Source organism: Pelodiscus sinensis, chromosome 32, assembly GCF_052426305.1.
Source record: "Pelodiscus sinensis isolate ZL-2025 chromosome 32, ASM5242630v1, whole genome shotgun sequence".
In the NCBI taxonomy this organism is placed as follows: Eukaryota; Metazoa; Chordata; order Testudines; family Trionychidae; genus Pelodiscus; species Pelodiscus sinensis.
Genome location: NC_143083.1, coordinates 6872850 through 6894607, shown reverse-complemented (window position 1 = coordinate 6894607; position 21758 = coordinate 6872850). Strand labels below are relative to the sequence as shown.

General features: G+C 44.8%; 2 protein-coding genes across 10 annotated transcripts in view; one reads left to right on the top strand and one right to left on the bottom strand.

The window, feature by feature from the left end:
* Nucleotides 1–21758, top strand: part of LOC102456979 (tropomyosin alpha-1 chain) — a 97500-nt gene that overhangs the window by 19127 nt on the left and 56615 nt on the right. For 4 of the 5 annotated variants that reach the window (XR_012896720.2, XM_075903105.2, XM_075903103.2 and 1 more), the window contains exons 7-8: nt 942–1004; nt 1096–1165. Coding sequence is in view for 4 of the 5 variants with exons in the window: in XM_075903105.2 (XP_075759220.1) it covers nt 942–1004; nt 1096–1165 (133 nt within the window). In the remaining variant the exon portion in view is untranslated. Of the gene's footprint in view, nt 1–941; nt 1005–1095; nt 1166–3203; nt 5411–21758 lie in introns of those variants that run through there. The other variant, XM_006110505.5, reaches the window with a different exon arrangement.
* Nucleotides 5548–21758, bottom strand: part of LOC102456567 (ras-related protein Rab-8A) — a 64832-nt gene continuing 48621 nt past the window's right edge. Inside the window, exons 9-10 of one of the 5 annotated variants that reach the window (XR_012896724.2) lie at nt 21494–21560; nt 5548–19467 (exon numbers count right to left, since the gene is read on the bottom strand). Coding sequence is in view for 4 of the 5 variants with exons in the window: in XM_075903110.2 (XP_075759225.1) it covers nt 19024–19084 (61 nt within the window). In the remaining variant the exon portion in view is untranslated. Of the gene's footprint in view, nt 21561–21758 lie in introns of all 5 variants that reach the window. The other 4 variants (XM_075903110.2, XM_075903109.2, XM_075903112.2 and 1 more) reach the window with 4 other exon arrangements.

Genomic DNA, 21758 nt, shown 5'->3' with positions numbered 1-21758 from the left:
CCTTTAGGGGCTTTTGGAGTGAACTTCGCATTTATGTTTTTTTCAATACTGAGTTCTGGGGAATGCACAGATTGTACAGGGCATTAATACAGGTTTAACTACACATTACCCAAACTTTTTGCTTTTGAATCTGTTTGCTGGCATCACTTAAAAGTTTTCTAGCACACAAGACTAACAGGGCAGGAATCGTATTAATTATTGTATCCTTTAGAAGTTGTATTGTATTACTGGACAGGTATACTGAAATTCACATGATCCCCATCCTGAGGAACTCAGACAGAACTTTACAAATGATGAGACATGCTGGATAAAGTGTAGAGGAAAAGTACAAAGCAGACAGCTGGTGGGGTGTTTTACAAGAACTACAAAATTGGGGGATGGGAACCAACCTTACATCCACTTCTTGGTTTTTATGATAATTTAATTCAAGTATCTGAGTACCAGAATGGGTGCAGATACTGAGACTAAAGGTAGAACTGTAGTCCAAATAATTGACTTTTGAGGAGGGATTTGAAAATAAGTCGTTTGGTGAAGAATAGCTTGTTCCCAGGGAATGGAATTACTTCAATATATATATATATATATATATATATATATATATATATATATATATATATATATATATATATATATATATATATATCCATCCATCCATCCATCCATCCATCCATCTTTAACACACCACCACCACCGTCCAGGATAGAAAGCATAGTCTCCAAGCAAAAGACAAACCATTCTGAATTTTATTTAAACAATGGGATAACAAGAAATCTACAGAAAGACAGTTACATGGTTGCATCTTAGAAACAGGATGATAATAGTTAAGAAAAGGCATTTTAAGACAGGAGGCTACTACCTGCTAACAGTAGCTTAACAAGATTGTCTGCGGCATTAATTGTCCTGCCAGTTCCCATAACAGATTGTTCGCTCTGTTTTCACAGTACTCTGAAAAAGAGGATAAATATGAAGAAGAAATCAAGGTTCTCACTGACAAACTGAAGGAGGTGAGACAATCTATCTCAATACATTTGCATTTCATCGGAGATTGTTTCTTGTCCAGTATCCAAGACTTTTTTTCTGTATATCTTTTACCAGGCTGAAACACGTGCTGAGTTTGCAGAAAGAACAGTTGCTAAACTGGAAAAGAGTATTGATGATCTGGAAGGTATGAAATGACTTTTAAAATTGTTACTGTTTTCATAAGTTCTATTAGTTTCAAACTGAGAAACAATTCATTGTACTAATCTATGTACTTTGTAGATTATCTGGAAAATCTTTATACTACTATAATTACCTGTAGTTAGACCATTAAATAGAGTTGTGCTATACAGGCAGTCCCCGGGTTACGTACAAGATAGGGACTGTAGGTTTGTTCTTAAGTTGAATTTGTATGTAAGTCGGAACTGGTACATATTGTAGGGGAAACTCTAGCCAAACATTTCTCCAGAGCTCAGTTTTATTCTCCCACACCTCACTTCCCTCAGTCCTTTATTCTCAAGCTGAGGTGTCTGCTGAGAAAAGCCGCTCCACGTCCCCCTGGTCTGCTGGGGGGGGGGGGGAGCGCTAGCTTCGCATCTCCCTGGTCTGCTGGGGGGAAGCAGCTAGTGCGGGGTTGCCTCACCCCGTTTGTAAGTAGGGATCCGATGTAAGTCGGATCCATGTAACCCGGGGACTGCCTGTAATATTTACTTTTTTCCTCAATATTCCCCCCCCCCCCAAAATGCATCCATTTGTTATTACTATAGAATCATCTGCATTTGTGGATGGCCTATAGCCCTGATTAAGAAATGAATATTTAAAAATATGTCTGAACTCTTAATGGGACAGAATGTTAAACTGAACATTAACCCCCCCCCCCACACACACACACTCCTACAGAATTCTATTCCATAAAACCCTTGTCATAGGGCAAATGTGTCCCCTGCTGAACTTAAGATCATTTTGTCCTGATTAAGCCAATCAGTGGCACTCACTATTATTAGGCTAAATCAGTTATCTCAGATGAGTTCTACAAAAGTTGTCCTATAAACTGAAAGCAAGGCACGTGAGATTCATATGTGCAGACGTATTGTTCCTTAATGTGTTTGGTTACTATAAATTGCTTGAATACATTCTTCAAAACTTAGTTCTCTGAGGAAAATAGTGGAGATGTGAGGGCCACATACTGGTCTGCAGACATATGCGTGGGTCCAAAACCAAACTAGATTTCGGCATGGTTGAAAATGTATTCCAACCCAAAAAGGACAGGGTTGCTTATTTCTATCAGTTGATTCGAACAACACATTTTCCTGCCATTATTCTGTCAGGCTCTATATTTATCTAATTTAGGGATGCCAACTCTCCCGGACTGGACACCACTGCCGCAAATGGTGTCTGGTCTGTTCGGTCCTAAGAGCTGGCAACCCTAATCGAATTATAAAACAGTGAAGAAATAAAATCCTTGTTTGGTAATTCTATGTCTATGACAAGGACAATTTCATAGCAGAATAGAATGAGAAAACAAAGTCTCAGTTTAATTTTATATTTACATTGAAAAGTCACCTGAAATTAAGGGTGAGGAACTTTTAATAGATAACCCTAGTTGAAAGGAAGACTGCTCATATTTCCTGATCTCTTCACTTTTGCTCATAAGCTCTGATACTCTTAATAAACGTCACATCGGGGAATGGACAAAAATTAAAGCGTCTGTCAAGCAGGGTAGAAGCATATAAGAAGCACCAAAAAATAGTTAAAGCTGTCTAGAAAACAGGGGGTGATGGCATGACATTTAGTTATCAAAGTTACTCGCCCCTTCTCTTCCAAAAAAGGAATGATTAAAACTAAAAGCTACTTTTAGCCAACTATTTGCATCTTTATATACCAATTGCATCTAATCAAGGGGCCACTGTACTCAATTTACAAGAATCAATTATATCCTGACTCATTTGTGACCACTAGGAAGCGCTGGCTTCTCAATCTTTTCTAAAACATGGCTGAAAAAATGTTATTAAACTGAAACGCCTGACATTTGGGCAGTTAGTTCATGTGTATTGCTTCTGCCTTATATTTTAATGTTCTCTTCTTTACATGTTTTCTTCTCATCTTTATTTTCCACTGTGCATCCTCATTTGCTGCATTCCGTCTGTTCTCCGTATTCTCTACTCTGCGGACTGTTTTCCTGCATTTCTTGCTGAACTCCTTGCCTTGGGCCCTTCAACCTGTAGATGAGCTGTATGCTCAGAAGCTGAAATACAAAGCTATCAGCGAGGAGCTTGACCATGCTCTCAATGATATGACCTCTTTGTGAACATGTTTCCTCTTTCGGCTTTGCCTTGGTGCACTAAGATTCTGCCTTAATACCATCTCTTCTGTGTAATTCCTAGTATTAAGCCCTTCAGTCTTCTTCTGTAAAAACTGAATTAAATAAAACCAAGCTACCTTGATACCTGTACATTCTCTGCTTTTTTCTTTGCCATGATTAATGACATAACTAATGTCCTTTTATAACGTGTTTGGTCAGATTTTAGCAGAGCCCTGTTATTCTCACTAGGGTTCTTGTAAGAGCATTAGGTTCATTGCACTCAGATGGCTTTGTTTAAAAAAATTCAGTTATTAGTTAAAATTTTAATTGAACGATCACATAAATTGAAAGAAAGTTCAAATAAAGTGGCACGTAGGACACAATAAAAACAAATACAAATCCCACAGCTAGTACTCATTACTACCGAGGAAGGCTTTAGACTAGGTTCGTTGGGGGGACGGTGACCTAAGCCCTGAGGTAAGTGGGGAAGTGGGATACTGGGAAGGAACACAAGGAGAAGGTGCGAGGACCCCTGATTCATACTAAGAAGACAAGACAGAGCAATCAGCTAGTTATCTAAGTTCCCAACCGCTGGGCCGCAGGTCTCTGGCTGCCGGGCTGTGGTGGCTCTGGGGGCTGGGGTGCACCGCTCCCGCTCCGGCTGTTGGGAGAAGCATGTCCTGCCCCTTCACTCAGCCAACTAGCGCGGGCAGGGGCAAGGCCTGCCGTGCAGAGAGTCGCTCTTCAGCAGTGGGAAGGAGACTCCACCCTGCCCGGCACTGTTTGGCTGAGAGAAGGGGGAGGATATGCTTCTTCCAACAGCTGCGGCAGGAGGGGAGGCACGGACATTGTACCCCAGCCTCAGCCCTGCTGCGATGCAGGCAGCAGGGCAGGGCTAGGCAAGAGGGATGGGGCAAGCACCTGGGGCTCCATGACAGGGGTGGGCAATAATTTTTGGTGGGGGGCCACTGCAAGATTTTGGTAAGTTGTCAAGGGCTGCACTTTTCTGTGGAGGGGAGGGGAGGGTCTAGGGTGGAGGTTGAGTGCAGAAGGGCGCATAGGGTAAACACAGCAGCTGCGTGTGCCTGAGGGTCCCGGCAGGGTGGTCCACGGGCCAGATCTTGTGGCTTGGCGGGTCAAATCCTGCCCCTGGGCCATATTTTGTCCAGCCCTGCTCCAGGGGCAGGGCTAGTACTGGAGGCTGAGCTAGTAGTAGGGGGCTATGGGTAATATTGGAGGCTGGCTCTGGGGGAGTCTCTTGCGGGTTGGATGCAGGGGACTCTGGGGTCAGTGGCTGGCACTGGGGGGTAGTGAAGGGGTAGAGGGCTCTAAGGGTTAGGGCTGGCACTGGGGCTTGAGCTTTTGGGGCTTGAGCTTTTGGCAGACCGGCAACATTTTATTTGCATATTCATCATTTTCATGAATATGTAAATATGCAAATAAAAATGTTGCTGGTCCACCAAAAGTTTGTGAATGGGTTTGCTGGTCCCAGGTATCAACAAGGTTGGGAACCCCTGATCTAAGGTGTCTGTACACGAACACTTAGAAGCCAGAGACTGGAGTGACGTCTCACATGATTGGAGCACTGCCATAGAGGAGTATAAACCAGAGGTCGGCAACCTTTTCAAACCTAAGAGCCAAACTACATCAAAATTCAGAACAAGTGGTCAACAAAGAGCCGTATTTATTTGTCCTTTAGGCTCCTAATGGAGCATTGGGCCTCCACAGTCATTTGTATGACTGATAATATACAACTTAATATTATTGATAATTGACATAATGATTAATATTAACATAAATGAAACATTGTACTCACAGACTTTATTTAATGGGACTTCTGCTGCTGCATCTTTTCGCACATTTCTTTGAAGTTTACATCATAACTGGCCAAATCCAACTTCATTCAGGCTGTCTTGTGTCACTCTTATGGTGGGGGCTGGAGATGTGGGGGTGCAGGAGTCTGGGTTGGGGTGTATGTGGGGCTCAGGGCAGGGGATTTGGGTGTATGATGGACTCAAGGCACAAGATTGGGGTGTGGGAGGTGCAGGAGTGTTATGACAGTGGACGGAGGATGTGGGGGTGCAGGAGTTTGGGCATGCGGGGGTTGGAGGGGCTCAGGGCAGGGGATTCAGGTGTATGATGGGGTCAGGATTGGCGTTTGTGCAGGAGTGCTATGACGCTGAGGCCAGATGGGGGCTGGGCCCCAACTGGGAGCTTGTTGGCCAGGTTTCATTTTTAAATAAAGTAAATTATGTCCATCACAAAAGGTTTCAACATTGTCTTTATTTATGACAGAAGTGAGGAACATTTTTGTGGTTGGGGGCCACTGACCCATAGAAAAATCAGTCAGGGATCACACAAGTGAGAGGCAAAAAAAAAAAAAACAACCCTCAACCCTCACTGATGTAGTCCCCAACTGAAACACCTCACGCCCCTGATGCTCCAGCCAAATGGTGGGGGGAAGAAGCAGGGAGGACTGAGGTTCAAGGCCTGAAACCAGATTTACGCTTCTGAGGTTCCAGGGTTAGTGGATTTTCTGGGCAACCCTAGGCTCTGGGGTGGGGCCAAAAATGAGGGATTAAGTGTGCCGGACTAAGGATGTTAAGTATCGTGTAATTTACTAATCAAATAGTCAATGCATTTTGAAACACAGCAGCATTTCAAAGAGGCAGTGCAATGTGGAGCCTGGGTCCCCCCCTTGCTGCCTCTGTCTGTTAGAAGCAGCAAGAAGGGGGGAAGCAACTGGTCAACTGTCCAATAAGATTTGCCTATCGGATATTTGACTAGTCCTTAACATCCATATGTGAGACAGGACTGCCAGTGAATGGGATAGAGATGAGCATACAGCGTCTGGGCAGGATGTAGGGTTCAGGAGAAGGCTGGGAGGACAGTATCTGGCCAGAGGGAAGGGGCATGAGCGGCCTGGGGGAAGGCTGTCTGGCCAGGGGGGAGGTGGAGGCAGGCTGTCTGGCTGGGGGCAGGGGCCAGGAGCAGGCTGGGTGCAAGATGAGTGAGGAGGTGAGGTGTGGGATTTGGGCATAAGGGGGCACTTATTTGCTTTCACACCACGTTGCAGGCACTGTGTAACATGGCCTTGCACTGTTCCCATTAAGCCTTCATGAAGGATTTGCAAGGGAAGCCTCCAGGAAGGGTGTCCCGGGGAAGGAAAATGGCAGTGCGCACGGAGCCATTTTTAGTTCTGCTTGTTCCCCACACACTGTGGGAAGAAAAAGGGGCATGCAAGGAGCCATTTTTCACTCTGCTTGTTCCCCACACACCGAATCCGGGGGGGAGGCTCGGGGCTCTCTCCCCCTCCACCCCTGCAGGAAGCCAGTGTTGGCATTCCAATCTTGCAGAAACGGTAAGGCTATAGTTCCAGTTCTGGCTCCCTGCTGCCAGGGGAAGCTAAGGGGGGGCTGAGTTGGGGCTCCAGAAGAGCCATTTCTGGTTCCCTAGTGAGCCACAGGTTGGAGACCCCTGGTATAAACTGTTCAAGAAGGTTTATACACAAGAATTAAATTCGAACTAGCGGAGCGCTAGTGTAGCGCCTATTAAAGTTAGTGCGAACTAACGTCCGTTAGTTCGAACTAACTCTGTAGTGTAGACATACCCCTAGTGACTGATGATGTGGGGAAAGTTGAAGAATTCAATGCTTTTTTTGCCTGGTTTTCATGGATGAGGTCAGCTCCTAGACTACTGCATTAGGCAACTCAGTATGGGAAGAAGGTGGGCAGCCCATGGTGAAGAAAGAACAGGTTAAGAACTATTTAGAAAAGCTAGACATACACAAATCCATGGGACTGGATTTAATGCATCTGAGTGTGCTGAGGGAGTTGGCTGATGTAATTGTAGGGCCATTGGCCATTATCTTTGAAAACCTCATGGTGATCGGGGAAGGTCCTGGACTATTGGAAAAAGGCAAATGTAGTGCCCATCTTTAAAAAAAGGGAAGGAAGACAATCCAGGGAATTACAGATTGTCTAGTCTCACCTCAGTCCCCAGAAAAATCATGGAGGGGATCCTCAAGGAATCCATTTTGAAGCAGTTGGAAGAGCCCCATGTCGATAGAGCCAGTTATCTTGACATAGAAGGAAATCAGGTTGGTCAGGCAGGACTTGCCCTTGGTGAATTCATGTTGATTATTCCTAGTCACGGGGAAGTCAGTGGATGTGATATACTTTGACTTTAGAAAAGCTTTTGATATGGTCTCCCACATAATTCTTGCCAGCAAGTTAAGGGAGTATGGCTTGGATGAACGGACTGTAATAGGGGTAGAAATCTGGCTAGATTATAGGGCTCAACAGGTAGTGATCAACAGCTCAATGTCTGGTTGGAGGTTTAGTCTCAAGCGGTCAGTTCTGGAGCTGGTTTTGTTCAACATCTTTATTATACCATCAGCAAGTTAGCAGATAATACTAAAAATAGGGGGAGAGGTAGGTAAGTTGAGGGCAGTATAGGGCACAGAGTGACCTAGTCAAATTGGAGGATGGGGCCAAAAGAAATCTGAGGATCAACAAGGAGAAGTGCAGAACTCTGCACTTGGGACAGAAGAATCCCAAGCACTGCTGCAGGCTGGGGGCTGACTAGAAAGCATTTTGACAGAAAAGTTCAGCAGAAAAGGACCTGGGGATTACCATGCATGAGAAGCTGGATATTGAAGGGGAAATCTCGCTCCCCTGGGGTACAGAGCCCCCAGAAGGGTCCGAGGCCGGAGGTCAAATCAGTGAGGCAGGAGAGAAACCTAGAAGAGAAAACTTTATGATGCATGCATGCAGGCTGTCACTTCCAAGAGTGAAGCAGCAGCCCTGACAGACAGATTCAGGTATCCTATATACAGAATGCTTAGACAGTTCAGTTGTGGATTGTTCTTCTTTAACATATCAAAGTCTCAGCAGAAGTACTCTGAGACTTCTGTTCACCCCAGGAGTGCTAGAAGTAAGTTTTTACAGTACACAAAGCCACATGAGAACTTGAGTGGAGGAGTCTACAAGGCAAACTGTGACAAAGATAAGGGTTTACATGACAAATTGTGACAGACTAGGAGTATCCATGAATTTGAGATAGTCATTTGTAAGGGTCTTTGATTAGAGCTAATTTGATTTCTCTCTGTTACAGGGAGAGAGGCCTGGAAAACTTTTTAACCCTTACAGCAGTTTTCTTTTAGAAAGTTATGATTTCTGCACAGTCTCCCCTTAGACACAATTGGAGTTATTTGATTTTTCTCCCACAATTCCCCCCTTTAATACTCCTATTGGAGTATTACTCAAAGTTATTTTAGACATTCTTAAGTATTCTTCTTTTGCTAGGATGAATTCTTATCTTAGAGGGAGGTTTTCTTTATCAGTTGGGTAAATGATCCACTGCCCATTCACCCCCAGATCTTTACCAGTGCCAATATTGCTTTTAAAACATAAGGGAAACATAAGGGAAGCATTCCCTGATGGATGTAATGCTTGAGTAAGGGGAATCTCTGAGGCAATCAGATTTTTATGCCAAATCTGCCTGTCCCCCCCCATGACTATGTACTTCTGGCACAGTGTTATCATTCTGGGCATCTACCCACTCCCGCTCTCCTGCACAGTACTGACTACCAGTAGATCTGAATTTTAGGGGTCTGGTCCACAGGGAGGCAGGAGTTGGGATAAACTGTAATGGTAAAAGGCCTTCAGAGCCTTCTATAAGCTGTTCACATATCCAACAGTCACTTGTATCACTTGTATTGGTGAGGGACACAACCTTTTGCAGGGCTTCCCAATAAGGGTGGGGAAAGTTATATACTAAGGCTATTCTGACTACTAAAAGAAGGAAAACAATCCCCATCTTATAGTATCTTAAGTCTCTAAAGTAGAAGGATAATAATAATATAGTAATTATCTAGCAACTAGCAAAGCAGTCTCTTTAACTAAGCTTAATCAGTTAGTATTGTTTGGCTTGCCTCTGCAGGCACTCTTCGAGATTTCGTAGTCTCTTAGTTCACTCAATACTGGAATGGATTTCCCTTTGTGAGAGCTACAGGGCGCCAGGCTCACCTGTAGGTCTTTGCTGGTACAGTCCTACCTCTCAGGTTGTACCTCGAAGCTCCTGGTGGAGGCCGGTTTGGTAACAGTCTGGTTTGAGAGTCTGCCGCCTCGGTCCGCTGAACCTCGTCCTCAGGTGATTCCTCCAGGAAGGGGTCCTGGGTGACGGGGTCAATCAGCTCTGTTGGATCTGCAGTTCGGCGTACATGACCTGCGTGGATCTACGAGGGGCCCTCCTTCACCTTTACTGCTGTGTGGGTGATGAGCAGCAATTGGAACGGTCCTTTCCACCGGGCTGTCAGGGAATTTTTTTTGCGATGTTCCTTCACGAACACGTAGTCGCCTGGTTGGATGTTGTGGCACGGCACATCAGTAGGTGCTGGGAGGGCTTCCTTTACCTGCAGGTGCAAGCTCTCCTAACCGTCATTTTATGTCTAGGTTTCTTCTTTCTGTGTGGCTGCTAGCCTGTGGGCCTCCTGCAACATTAAACTGCTTACAAATCACACAAGAATTAGATATTCTTGAGAGCTTCTAGGTGCACGCCTGGGGCGTACCATTGTTTTGGGATTTGTGAGGCCACCCCCCTTTTGCTCATGTGTGTCATTTGATGAGACACCTGAGCAAGCTGCCGTGTGAGAGATTTTTGGGGCGACTGGGCAGCCAGCTGGGGATAAGGAGCAGCCTGCTTTCTCCCAAAGGTTTTTCTCTGCAGGTTGAGCAGCTTGCTGTAGTTCTATCAGGTCCTGCAAAGAAACAGGGAGAGAAAGAGAGACCAGAATCTGAAAGGGAGCCAGAGGTCCATGTGCTGCTGCATGTCTGGCGGCTGCATCAGCATTCCCATTACCCAGAGAAACAGGATCAGTGGCACCTGTGTGGGCCGGGCAATGGGTAATAGAGAGGGATGTGGGTAGCTGAATAGCATCAAGGAGTTGGGAGATAAGGGGACCATGAGAGATAGCAGAGCCAGAAGAGGTAAGGAAACCTTGTTGTTTCCAAATTTGTCCTGTGGCATGACAGACAGAGAAAGCATACTTTGAATCAGTATAAATGGCAGCAGACTGTCTGGACGCTAAAAGGCAAGCACGAATTAAAGCGATGAGCTCAGCAGCCTGAGCTGATTTTGATTCCTGGAAGAGAAAAGAACCTTTAAAACATCATTATCTGAGACCACTGCATATCCAGCCTCTACTTTACCAACTGCATTTCTTTTACATGAGCTATCAGTATACAATACAAGATTTGCATTTTCCAGCCGTTGAGCAGACAAATCTTGGGGAGGCTTTACACAGTGCTCAAGCAATTCTTCACAGTTATGGGTATGTGCTTTACCATTAGAGGGTAAAGGAGAAAAAGTAGCTGGGCTAAGTACATTACATCTTTGAATTACCACATTTGGGAAAGAGAGGATAACATTCTCATACAGGGTTTGTCTCTGAACAGATAGGTGCTGAGTGCGGTATCGCTGTAAGAGAGCAGAGACAGCATGAGGGACCTGTAAGATAATGCTGTGGCCTAATGTGACAGGTTGGGCCTTTTTAAAGTAATTCAGCAGTAGCTGCAACTGCCCTTAGACAAAGTGGGAACCCACGGGCTACTGAGTCCAGTGTTGCAGAAAAATAAGCTACTGGACGAGGTGTGTGTCCAAGGGGTTGACAGAGAGCTCCAGCTGCAATTCCATCCTGTTCATGACAAAACAAAGTAAAAGTCTTGCTATAATTAGATAAGCCCACTGTGCAGAAGAGTTTTAAGGGAAAGGAAAGCAGATTCACATTCTGGGGACCAGGTCACTGGGTCAGGAGCTAAGTCTAAGAGTAGAATAGTAAGGGGTTTGGTGAGTTCAGAAAAGTTAGGAATCCATTGTCTGCAATATCCTGCAGTACCCAGAAATTTGTATACCTGACTTTGGTGAAAGGGTGAGGAATGAAAAAAAACTTGAGATTCGCTCAGGTGTTAACTGGCGGCCATCTCCTAAAAGTAAATGTCCTTAAGTACTGAACTCTTTGTTTTACAAATTGCAATTTGGCTTTGGAAGCCTTGTGAGCCTTTTCAGCATGACACTTTAACACATATGAGGTATCAGTTTTACATCTTTTCTTACATCTTTTCTTAGTTTTACTAGCAATTAACACATCATCAACATACTGAACTAACACAGAACTGCAGGGAAGAGAGAGAGAATTCAGGTCAGCTTTTTAAAAACTGAGAAAACAGAGTAGGGCTTTTACAATAACTTTACAAAAACATGTCCAGGTTAATTGATTACCCTGAAAGGAAAAGGAAAAGAGAAATTGGGAATTCTTATGCACTGGAATACAAAAGAAGGCAGAACATAAATCTATTACAGAAAACCAGGTTAGGTACTACTGGAAATCTAGGGATTACAAACTTATTAGTGGCTCTTAGGTCTTCTACAAATCTATAGATGTGCTTTTTCACAGGTAGTATAGGTGTATTACATGGTGAAGTTGTATAAACAAGTATCCCTTTTTCAAGGAGGGAAGAGATTACAGGCTTAATGCCCTCTTGTGCCTCCCTAGCCAATGGATACTGGGGTACCCTTGGGAAAGGCTTGTTGTGTCTGTATGTTATTTGCACTGGTGTTGCAGAGGCTAGCAACCCCACTTCATTCACATGGGCTGCCCACAATGTCTCTGGGATTTCTGAGAGGTCCAGGAGGGGTGTATGTCCTGAGGTCTCATCAGATTCCTCTGAGAGTAGTAATGCCATCAAATTTGGAGCCTGATAGGGGGAAAGGTCAACAAATATCCCTTCCTCTCTACAGAGAAGGTTTGCACCCAATTTACACAACAAGTCACGTCCCATAAGGTTTACAGGAGAAAAGGGAGATAACAGGAAAGAATGTTCAGCTGACAAGGGTCCAAAGCGGGTGGGGGTGCAGATGGCACATCTGGGGAATCAAGCTGTTTAGAGAAGCCAATTCTTGCTGCAGCTTTTCAATAGAATCTTTTTTGCTAGCCATAATGCTCTGATTATTTTTTTTACTGCCACAGGCACCAATATTCCATCTGGTTAGGATGTTTTTCCTCGAGGAAAACTCTAAGATAAGCAAGCTTTTGTAAGTCAAAGTTCTAGTTGCCATTTATTCTGGGAATTCCCCTGAGTATAGCCATTCCAAATGCTTAATAATTCCTTAAGTCTCCTTAGTTTCAAACCTGCAGGCAATTCCTAGCTGACTGATCATCTGAGACAAGGGAGTCCCAGGCTGTGAGAAACCTTTTCCCTCAGTCGGAGACAGACTTGAGGGAGCAATCTTATCCATGTTAGCACTGTCTTGTCCAAGGACAGCGCAGGAGCCCAACAGTACTACCCTCTCCAAGGATAGTACAGGCGTCCAGCAACACTACCCTCTCCAAGGATAGTGTGGGAGTCCACACAAACTGTAAGCTTCACTCACACTCCTTATGTGCCGGGGGAAACTGCCCTTGCTTTCAGCAGCTGTGCAGTGACACTGACAGCACTGGTGCGGCTGCAGTCCCCCTCCGGACTTCACTCACTCAAAACCATGTGCTTGGACTCGCCACCAATCAGTCAGCAACAACAACAACAACAACAAAATCCAACCCCTATTTGGCTATACCCAGTGTTTTCGTTTTAAGTTTCCCTCAAGCCTCTTAACAAAAAAAATTTTTAAGTAAAAGATGACTCTTACCGCCAGCTGGTGACGAGAACAGGGAGGCGGACCGGGGGATTTTAAATGGATCCCTTACCCTCCAGATGCGCGCTGTAGTCCGTTCCCATTCCCCATCATCAGCCTTTCCAACTGGAGTTCCAAGCCATCCCACTTCTGACACCAAATTGAGGGGGAAATCTCGCTCCCCTGGGGTACAGAGCCCCCAGAAGGGTCCGAGGCCGGAGGTCAAATCAGTGAGGCAGGAGAGAAACCTAGAAGAGAAAACTTTATGATGCATGCATGCAGGCTGTCACTTCCAAGAGTGAAGCAGCAGCCCTGACAGACAGATTCAGGTATCCTATATACAGAATGCTTAGACAGTTCAGTTGTGGATTGTTCTTCTTTAACATATCAAAGTCTCAGCAGAAGTACTCTGAGACTTCTGTTCACCCCAGGAGTGCTAGAAGTAAGTTTTTACAGTACACAAAGCCACATGAGAACTTGAGTGGAGGAGTCTACAAGGCAAACTGTGACAAAGATAAGGGTTTACATGACAAATTGTGACAGACTAGGAGTATCCATGAATTTGAGAGAGTCATTTGTAAGGGTCTTTGATTAGAGCTAATTTGATTTCTCTCTGTTACAGGGAGAGAGGCCTGGAAAACTTTTTAACCCTTACAGCAGTTTTCTTTTAGAAAGTTATGATTTCTGCACAGTCTCCCCTTAGACACAATTGGAGTTATTTGATTTTTCTCCCACAATTGAGTCAACAGGGCGCCTTTGTAGCCAAGAAAGTTAATGGCATAGTAGGGTGCATTAGGAGGAGCATTGCCTGCAGCTATAGAGAAATGATTATTCCCTTTTATTCAGCACTGGTGAGGCCACATCTGGGCTACTTTCAAGTAAGAATAAGAAATCCTCCGGAAAAGGGCTTATTTTCCAGAGAATCGCGTCTAGACTGGCGCTTTTCTCCGGCTTATCCCCAAGCCGGAAAAAAGTAGCAGCCATGTAAATGCAAATGCCACGGGGGATATTTAAATCCCCCGCGGATTTGCAATTGCGACTCGTCTCATTAGCATCCCTTTTCCAGAAAGGGATGCCAATGTAGACGTAGCCCTGGAGTATTGCGTCCAATTCTGGGCCCCCCATTATAGAAAGGACGTGGACGCATTGGAGAAAGTCCAGCGGAGGGCAACAAAAATGATTAGGGGGCTGGAGCACGACTTACAAGGAGAGGCTGAGGGATTTGGGCTTATTTAGTTTATTGAAGAGAGGAGTGAGGGGGGATTTAATAGCAGGCTTTAATATCCTGAAGGGGGGCTGTTCTCAGTAGTGACTGAAGGCAGAACAAGGAGCAGTGTTCTCAAGTTGCAGTGGGGAAGGTCTAGATTGGATATTAGGAAAAACTATTTCCCCAGGGAGGTAGTGGAATCTCCATCCCTAGAGGTTTTTAAGTCTCAGTTTGAGCAAGCCTTGGCTGGGATGATTTATTTGGGGCTGGTCCTGCTTTGGTCAGGATTCTGGACTTGACAGCCTTCTTAGGTTTCTTCCAACTTTATGATTATTTCAATAGGTAGTAAGGTGCTTTTTGATTATTTCCTGGGCAGCCATTACAATAGTGAGTGCAGTATACAAAGAGGAAATGTGCAAAGACCCAACTAGGGGCAGCAACAACCGATCCTTATGTTTACAGTGAGATCACCTGTTCCTGTCCTCTTTATTGGTAAAACCAAACCCATACTACAGAGTAGGCTGCTCTATAGTGAACTAGAAATCTTCAAAACATGGGGGGTTAGTCTACTCAACATTTATATACGTGCTATGCTGTTGATGCCCCTTTGTGCACTGCTTCAAAAGAAAAGCACCAAGAACTGGGATGTAAACTGATGAAACTGTCATCTACTATATATTTGAGAGTGTTTGTGAGCAAGTCTGTCTGTCCATCTGTTTGTTCAAGAATTCCTCCTAAACCATAAGAACTAGGACCACCAAATTCAGTATGAATCTTCCTCTTATTGTAGCATAAAGCAAGGTCGGGGGAGGGGGGGGCGGCTGCATAAAACCATACAGAAAACAGATACATTTCCAGGCAGGTGAAAGGGGTTAACTGAGGGTTCCCCCCACTAGTCGACTATCTGATAAGCAAATATTTATCAGATAGTCGACATGCTAAACAACTAATCGCTTCCTGCCACCCTTGCTGCCTCTAAAAGAAAGAGGCAGCAAGTGGAAGGGAAGTGTGTGTGTGGGTGGGGGGGGGGGGTGGTTGGGAGGGATGGACTTAAAAGCAGCAGTGCCGCTTGAAGCCTGGGGCCAGACCGCAGGCTCCATGCGGCGCTTCCACCTTGAAATGCCACATGCAGCCTGGGGTGTCAGCATAGGCCGGGCTCCCTGTGGTGGGGAACCTGGGGAAGCTGATCCTGGGGCTGCAGCTTTGAAATGCCACAGGTGTCAGGTTCCCCACAGCATTTCAAAGCAGCAGCGCCACATGGAGTCCAGGATCAGCTGGCTCCGTGTGGGTGCTGCCGCTTTGAAATGCTGCGGGAAGCCCAGTGTCAGGCTGCATGCAGCATTTCAAAGCAGCAGCACCACTGGGTGTCCAGGATCAACTGGAGTCTGCAGCTGATCCTGGGCTCCACATAGCGCTTTCGCCTTTGAAGTGAAGCATCAGCCCTAGGGCTGTTCGTACACTTCAAAGGCTGAGGCGCCTTATCGACTACTCAAAGTCAGTGCAAACTGAATCAACTATTTGATTAGTCAGTTAGTCGATATGTAACATCCTTACCCACCACTCCCATCTGGGACTGCCCCTGACCAGAGCCACCCACCCGGCACCATTTAGAAAAGAAGGGGGAGACTGCAGCTCCCCACCCATTCATACAGGGACATTGCTGGCTATTCCCCTTCATCAGGGAGCACCGTATCCTCTTTCTTATCTTAAGAGGCCAAATTTTACTGGTCTGTTTTGTGGTGCCAGTTCTTACAAGCAGGTTACAAGTTAATTTACACTTGTAAGAGAGGAAGATAGCTAAATTAGGACTGCCGGATGTTCTTGTTGGGCAGGAGATTCCTCCCCCTGCGGACAGTTGTGTGTTCGTATCAATATGGGTTAAGTCAAGGGCACAATGTACAGCCTCTTAGTTTGACCACCCTCTTATCTCTGCTTACTGTTGGTCATGGTCACTGAGCCAGCATATCTAAACCTCTTGCTTCAAGGTTTTCAAAGAATATGCTGTTTTCCTGCTCTTATGTGCCCTGCATGGTTTCAAGCAGACAAAGATGGATGTAAAATGGGGGTTCACGTCTGGCTACATTCCACCCCCTGATACGACACACCACGTCCCAGGATACAAGATGGCGGTGATACCAGCACCTCTTGCCCACCTTGGGGGAATCTAGAAGTGCCCAATGGCCGGAATAGAAGGTTCAGGATCTAGGAATTGGCTAGGGTCTTTTCCTAGTGCCGTATATCGAATGTGCACAGAAAAGATAGCTGCATTAACTAGGCATTACACAATACATAGAGTTATGCAGAAAATGATTACAAAAATTACAGTGGTTAGAGCAGTGGTTAAAATAGAGTGTAGAAAAGGAGTTAGGGAAAATCTCAGCTGTTGGGCTAACCAATTTAACCATGAGATGTTTACATTCTTAGTTACAGCATGTCTTACCCCATACAGTCCGTTGCCACTTTCCTTGCCTCCCCCCAAAGTTATTTTGAGGATTGAGGTGGTCGCTGTCCATTGGAAGATGTCGCTCTTGTTCCACTAGTTGTTTTGGGCTGAGAGGGACTGTTGGAAATAAGCCAGGACACTCTGGATGCAGGTGAAAACAAGCGGAGGATTTATTATACATCAGCTGATGGAGTGATACGCAGGGGTTACCCTGGTGAACACTGGTTAATTAACACAATACAATAGATTATATAGTCAGCAGGTGGACGGAGGAAAAATGATTTGATAGGTCTAGCAGCAAGACGAAATGAGCACATAAGCCAATAGAACTACTAAAGATTACATAATATCTCCGCCCATTGCAAAGTAACAGCTCGTTAATTAATATACAGGTGGTTATTGTTTAAATGCCAAAACATGTCAGCAAACAGTAATAACATTTTAGTCTGCATAGATGATGATGTTGCTATAGCAGGCGGGTATGGCCTTGAGTTGGTGCAGCACTTGGTTCTCAGGCTTATTATCTAGGAGTGAAGCAAGACAGTTTAAGCAAATTTTATGAATGTTATCTTAAGCAAAATGTGTTACGTTACCAACTGAGACCCAGTTCGAGTGTTTTAGAACGTGGTTGCTATGGTGCCCAGGGTCTTTTACTGTCTGCAGTTCTTATCCTGACTGTGGTGTTCCCAGGCCTTAATCCTAGAATGGAGTTATGCTGTTTAGAGGCCTACTAGCACATTTAGGGCTGCCTCAGTTTACCCTACAGTTCCCTCCTTTTGACCTTAGGGTTCCCTGACCCGCCAGGTCAAATACAGTAATTTCAGGGTGTTTATTTTACGCTGGAAGCGACAGCACAATATCAGTACCAGTATGAATGTTATGATTGAAACTTCCCACATAATTTGGCAAAACACTATCTAAATTCACTCCTAGGGAATTTCTTCACCGGTGAAGGCGCTGCCCATGATTTAGGTTTGACCTCTACTGCCTGGCTCAGAGGCACTGCTGCTTGTAAGTTACATTTCTTACCATAGGGAGGATTTCTTTTTGCTTTTCTGAGCTTCAATTTTATCCTTCAGGGCTTTAATTTCTTTTCTGTTAATCTGTTAAATGCTTACAGGTCCTTGGACCATGATGCACATACATATAGTGGGTGCCTTTCTGCAGTATGCTTAGACTAATCCCCATTCATTTTAGTTATTCAGGGGAGTATTTTGTCCACTCCTTGTTTGTTCAGTGGCTTATAGGAAACTAAATCTACACACTCCAAAGAAGGGGTCTTCTGTGTCTAGAGTGTCAGACCTTATTAGCAGCTTATGAAATAAGGGGAGTCGTCACTCCCTCACATATCCGCTTGGCCTCAAGGTTAGGCTGACCTCCCCTTGCATTTAAGACCTTGTCAGCGGCATTCACTCCTCATACATCAATTTGCATTCATTCAGATGAGTGATTATAAATGTGGTTTTTAACATACTATCAGTAGGAGAAATAGGATTATCTCTAGCAGGAAAAGGAGCACTCCTTGGGATTGAACAAATAATGACAGGGTATGACATACAAACACACAACACGTGGTCCGGAGAATGCAGAGGTTCAGCGGATCACACTTTCCAGCTGTAACAGCTACAGCTCACCGTCCGACCTTCCCAGTCCCTCCGGACAGGCGCTGGGTTCTTTCTCTTCCAGTCCTAGACTTGGGTGCTTTGGCTCCCAATCTGGCTGGGCTTAACTTCCAGCTCGGGCTCGGGCACCTTGCTCTCGACCCGGCTGACTTATGGAGGTTGCGCACGGCTTTCCTCCCTGCTTCTGCTTTTTGGTACCTCCTCGGGGAGTCCACACACGACTTAACTGTCCCTCTTTAGCTTCATCTTTCAGACGTACTCTTAGGGATCAGCCTTTTTCCCCGAACTTCCGTGTGGGGGCTTATACCATACGGTCTTCTCTTCTTGTAGCGCCTCTTGGTACCTTCACAATTACTAGCGGGGATTTGCACTATGCGAGAGTGTGTACGTTAAGTGCCTGTTGGGGGGCGTCCGTCAGGTCTTACAATGTTACGTGCAATGAGAGAGTGGGTCACCAGTTCGTGCTGCCTGCCGCCTTGCGTACTTGGCCAATCCCGAGCTTAACGTACGGCTCAATCACTCCCTGGTGATTTATCCAGTCTCTCCGTAACGAGCCCCTTAGTTCTAACAGTACACAACCCTCTTGTGCTCGTCCCCTGTGGGGGGGTTAGATGTTCCTCCCTCCCTCTTTCAGGCCTGCCTCATATACTTGGTTCACCCTCATCCAGGTATCTCATGCCTCAAATGGGAACGGAACCAGGATGTGTCTGAAGGAAACCAGAGACGTCAACCCCTAGACCTAATGAGGTGGTAAATTAAATATACTCACCTCTCTTGGGTTTCAGTCTCCAGCTCCCGATCAGCTCACAAGCCTGAATCCCGGACGAGCCCCCAAATTGTTGGAAATAAGCCAGGACACTCTGGATGCAGGTGAAAACAAGCGGAGGATTTATTATACATCAGCTGATGGAGTGACACGCAGGGGTTAACCTGGTGAACACTGGTTAATTAACACAATACAATAGATTATATAGTCAGCAGGTGGCTGGAGGAAAAATGATTTGATAGGTCTAGCAGCAAGACGAAATGAGCACATAAGCCAATAGAACTACTAAAGATTACATAATATCTCCGCCCATTGCAAAGTAACAGCTCGTTAATTAATATACAGGTGGTTATTGTTTAAATGCCAAAACATGTCAGCAAACAGTAATAACATTTTAGTCTGCATAGATGATGATGTTGCTATAGCAGGCGGGTATGGCCTTGAGTTGGTGCAGCACTTGGTTCTCAGGCTTATTATCTAGGAGTGAAGCAAGACAGTTTAAGCAAATTTTATGAATGTTATCTTAAGCAAAATGTGTTACGTTACCAACTGAGACCCAGTTCGAGTGTTTTAGAACGTGGTTGCTATGGTGCCCAGGGTCTTTTACTGTCTGCAGTTCTTATCCTGACTGTGGTGTTCCCAGGCCTTAATCCTAGAATGGAGTTATGCTGTTTAGAGGCCTACTAGCACATTTAGGGCTGCCTCAGTTTACCCTACAGGGACAAACTTGATTTCCAGTCTAGTAGAGGAGTCAAGTAAGGTGTTCTGGTACAGCAGTAGCAGTTGGGATGAGGAAGAAGACCTTGGTGAGTTGGAGTACCATGTCTTGCTTCAGCTTAGGTTTTCTTTTCTATAGTTCAGTCTATAACAACAGCGATTACAAGCGCTGCAACAGCAAGTGGTATATATACAAAAAGTTCATCATGGTTTCTTGGATCTACACTAGCGCTGGGAGGGATACATCTCACTGGAGCACTGTTCAGGGCCATTGCCTCAGTATCCTGTAATAAAACAAAAAGTTCGCTGGTCTTGGATACAATCCAAGCCTCAGTAATGGTTATTGGTGTTAGCCCAGCGTGTGCATTGTTCCAGACTCCTTTTCCCTTGTAGGAGTTCAGTATGTGGATTTGCATTCTAAACTGGGGTGTTTGATTACCACAGTGTCTTCAGGTGCATATTTAAAATCTTTGAGTGGTACAGTGGGGCTAGGAAAGGTTCTCTCTGTAGGGAAGGAATCTCTTACTGATTGGACTGCCCGTAGGAGTCTGCCGATTGTTTAATCTTTGCACCACAGTATTTAATCTGTTTTCCTATTTGCCATCTCTTGATCCTTTGGGTCCTCATGGATTCTTTACTTCCCCACTCCCATGGGTAGGCACGGGGGAGATGGGGACTTACCACCATAAAGGCTGGGTGGTTAAAGCTATCTTATGCTTTAATACTGGCCTCCTAATTCTTTAATTTAGTTCTATTAATTAACAATCTAATTAGTCTCTGGTCCAAATATCTGGTTAGATCTAGTGAAGTGGACACAGAGCTGGACAGATCTTTCAAACAATCCAGGATCAGTCGGTTAGCTTGGCTGGTGTCTAGGCCTTTACAGGCAATGGATATTACTGCATCTACCAGCCTGGATTCTATACAATTTCTAGGCTATGACATAAGTGTTGCTGACAGAGTTTCCAGGCTCAAACCAATCTGTGATGGTATCTGCTAAGCCCTGTCGTTGCCCAATTAGGAAATTGCTAATGTGATTAACCAGTCTAGCACACACCTGGTCTATACCAGTGTGGAACATCACCAAGGTAAGGACCAGTGACAATTGTCCTGGTTCTGGAACAGGGGTCTGTTCAGGGCATGATGCACAATTGGGAGGCTCTATTTTGTCCTCAAGGACCTGGTTAATAATACGGCAAGTTAGCAATGGCCATTGTTTAACAAATGACAGCCATGCCTCAGGGGTTACCTTTGTTTGGGCTTTAAGTGGTAAGCCCCAGTGGGAGTCAGTAGGTCTAACTTCAGTGGCCTGATGTTAGTGTTTAGCTTCTTTCCCACAATATTCCATACAAACTTTAACTCAGAGGACTGTGTATTCTTTGTCCTTGTAGTGTTCATGTTGTTACAATAAACAAAATGATTCTGTGTGAATGAGGGGCGGCCCAAGGCCGTGTATTCTCATTGCTATGTATGTGACTTGAAGGAGGTTACGTTGACTAGAGTCACTGTTTTTCTTATAGGATCAAGCATGGTTCACAGATGTTTAATTGTTAACCCATGCAATTCCATAATTCTTGAGGCCTTTTAAGGCATCAGGCACCAGTGAGTAGCAGAGCAAGTAGCTGTTATTGCAATGGTGAGGTTACTAGTTTCCTCATTATTGTGGGTATCTTTACTTAAATATGCTGATGTCCCACTTGCCCATGTTTCTTATAGATTTCTTATTATCTCTGGTGCTCTAGAGCTATTAAAGCAAAACCAATCCGGTGGGGGAGAGGGCTGGTACCTCACTCCCAGTCTTTCTGTTCAACGTGATGCACTCCTTGCTTCTTTCTAGTTTCTTCTTTATTTACCTGTGGAGACATTGTTAACATTCTCCTAGTCTAAACAATTACCAAACTATTATCCTTTCACAGAATTTAAAGTTGCCAATTGACTAAGTTTACAATTGCCAATTGATTGGGCCCAATTATTATTTTTGTTGGTTTAAATGAATGCTTCTGCTTTACTCAAAGTATCCTTTCATTAAAACAATATCTTACACACAACAA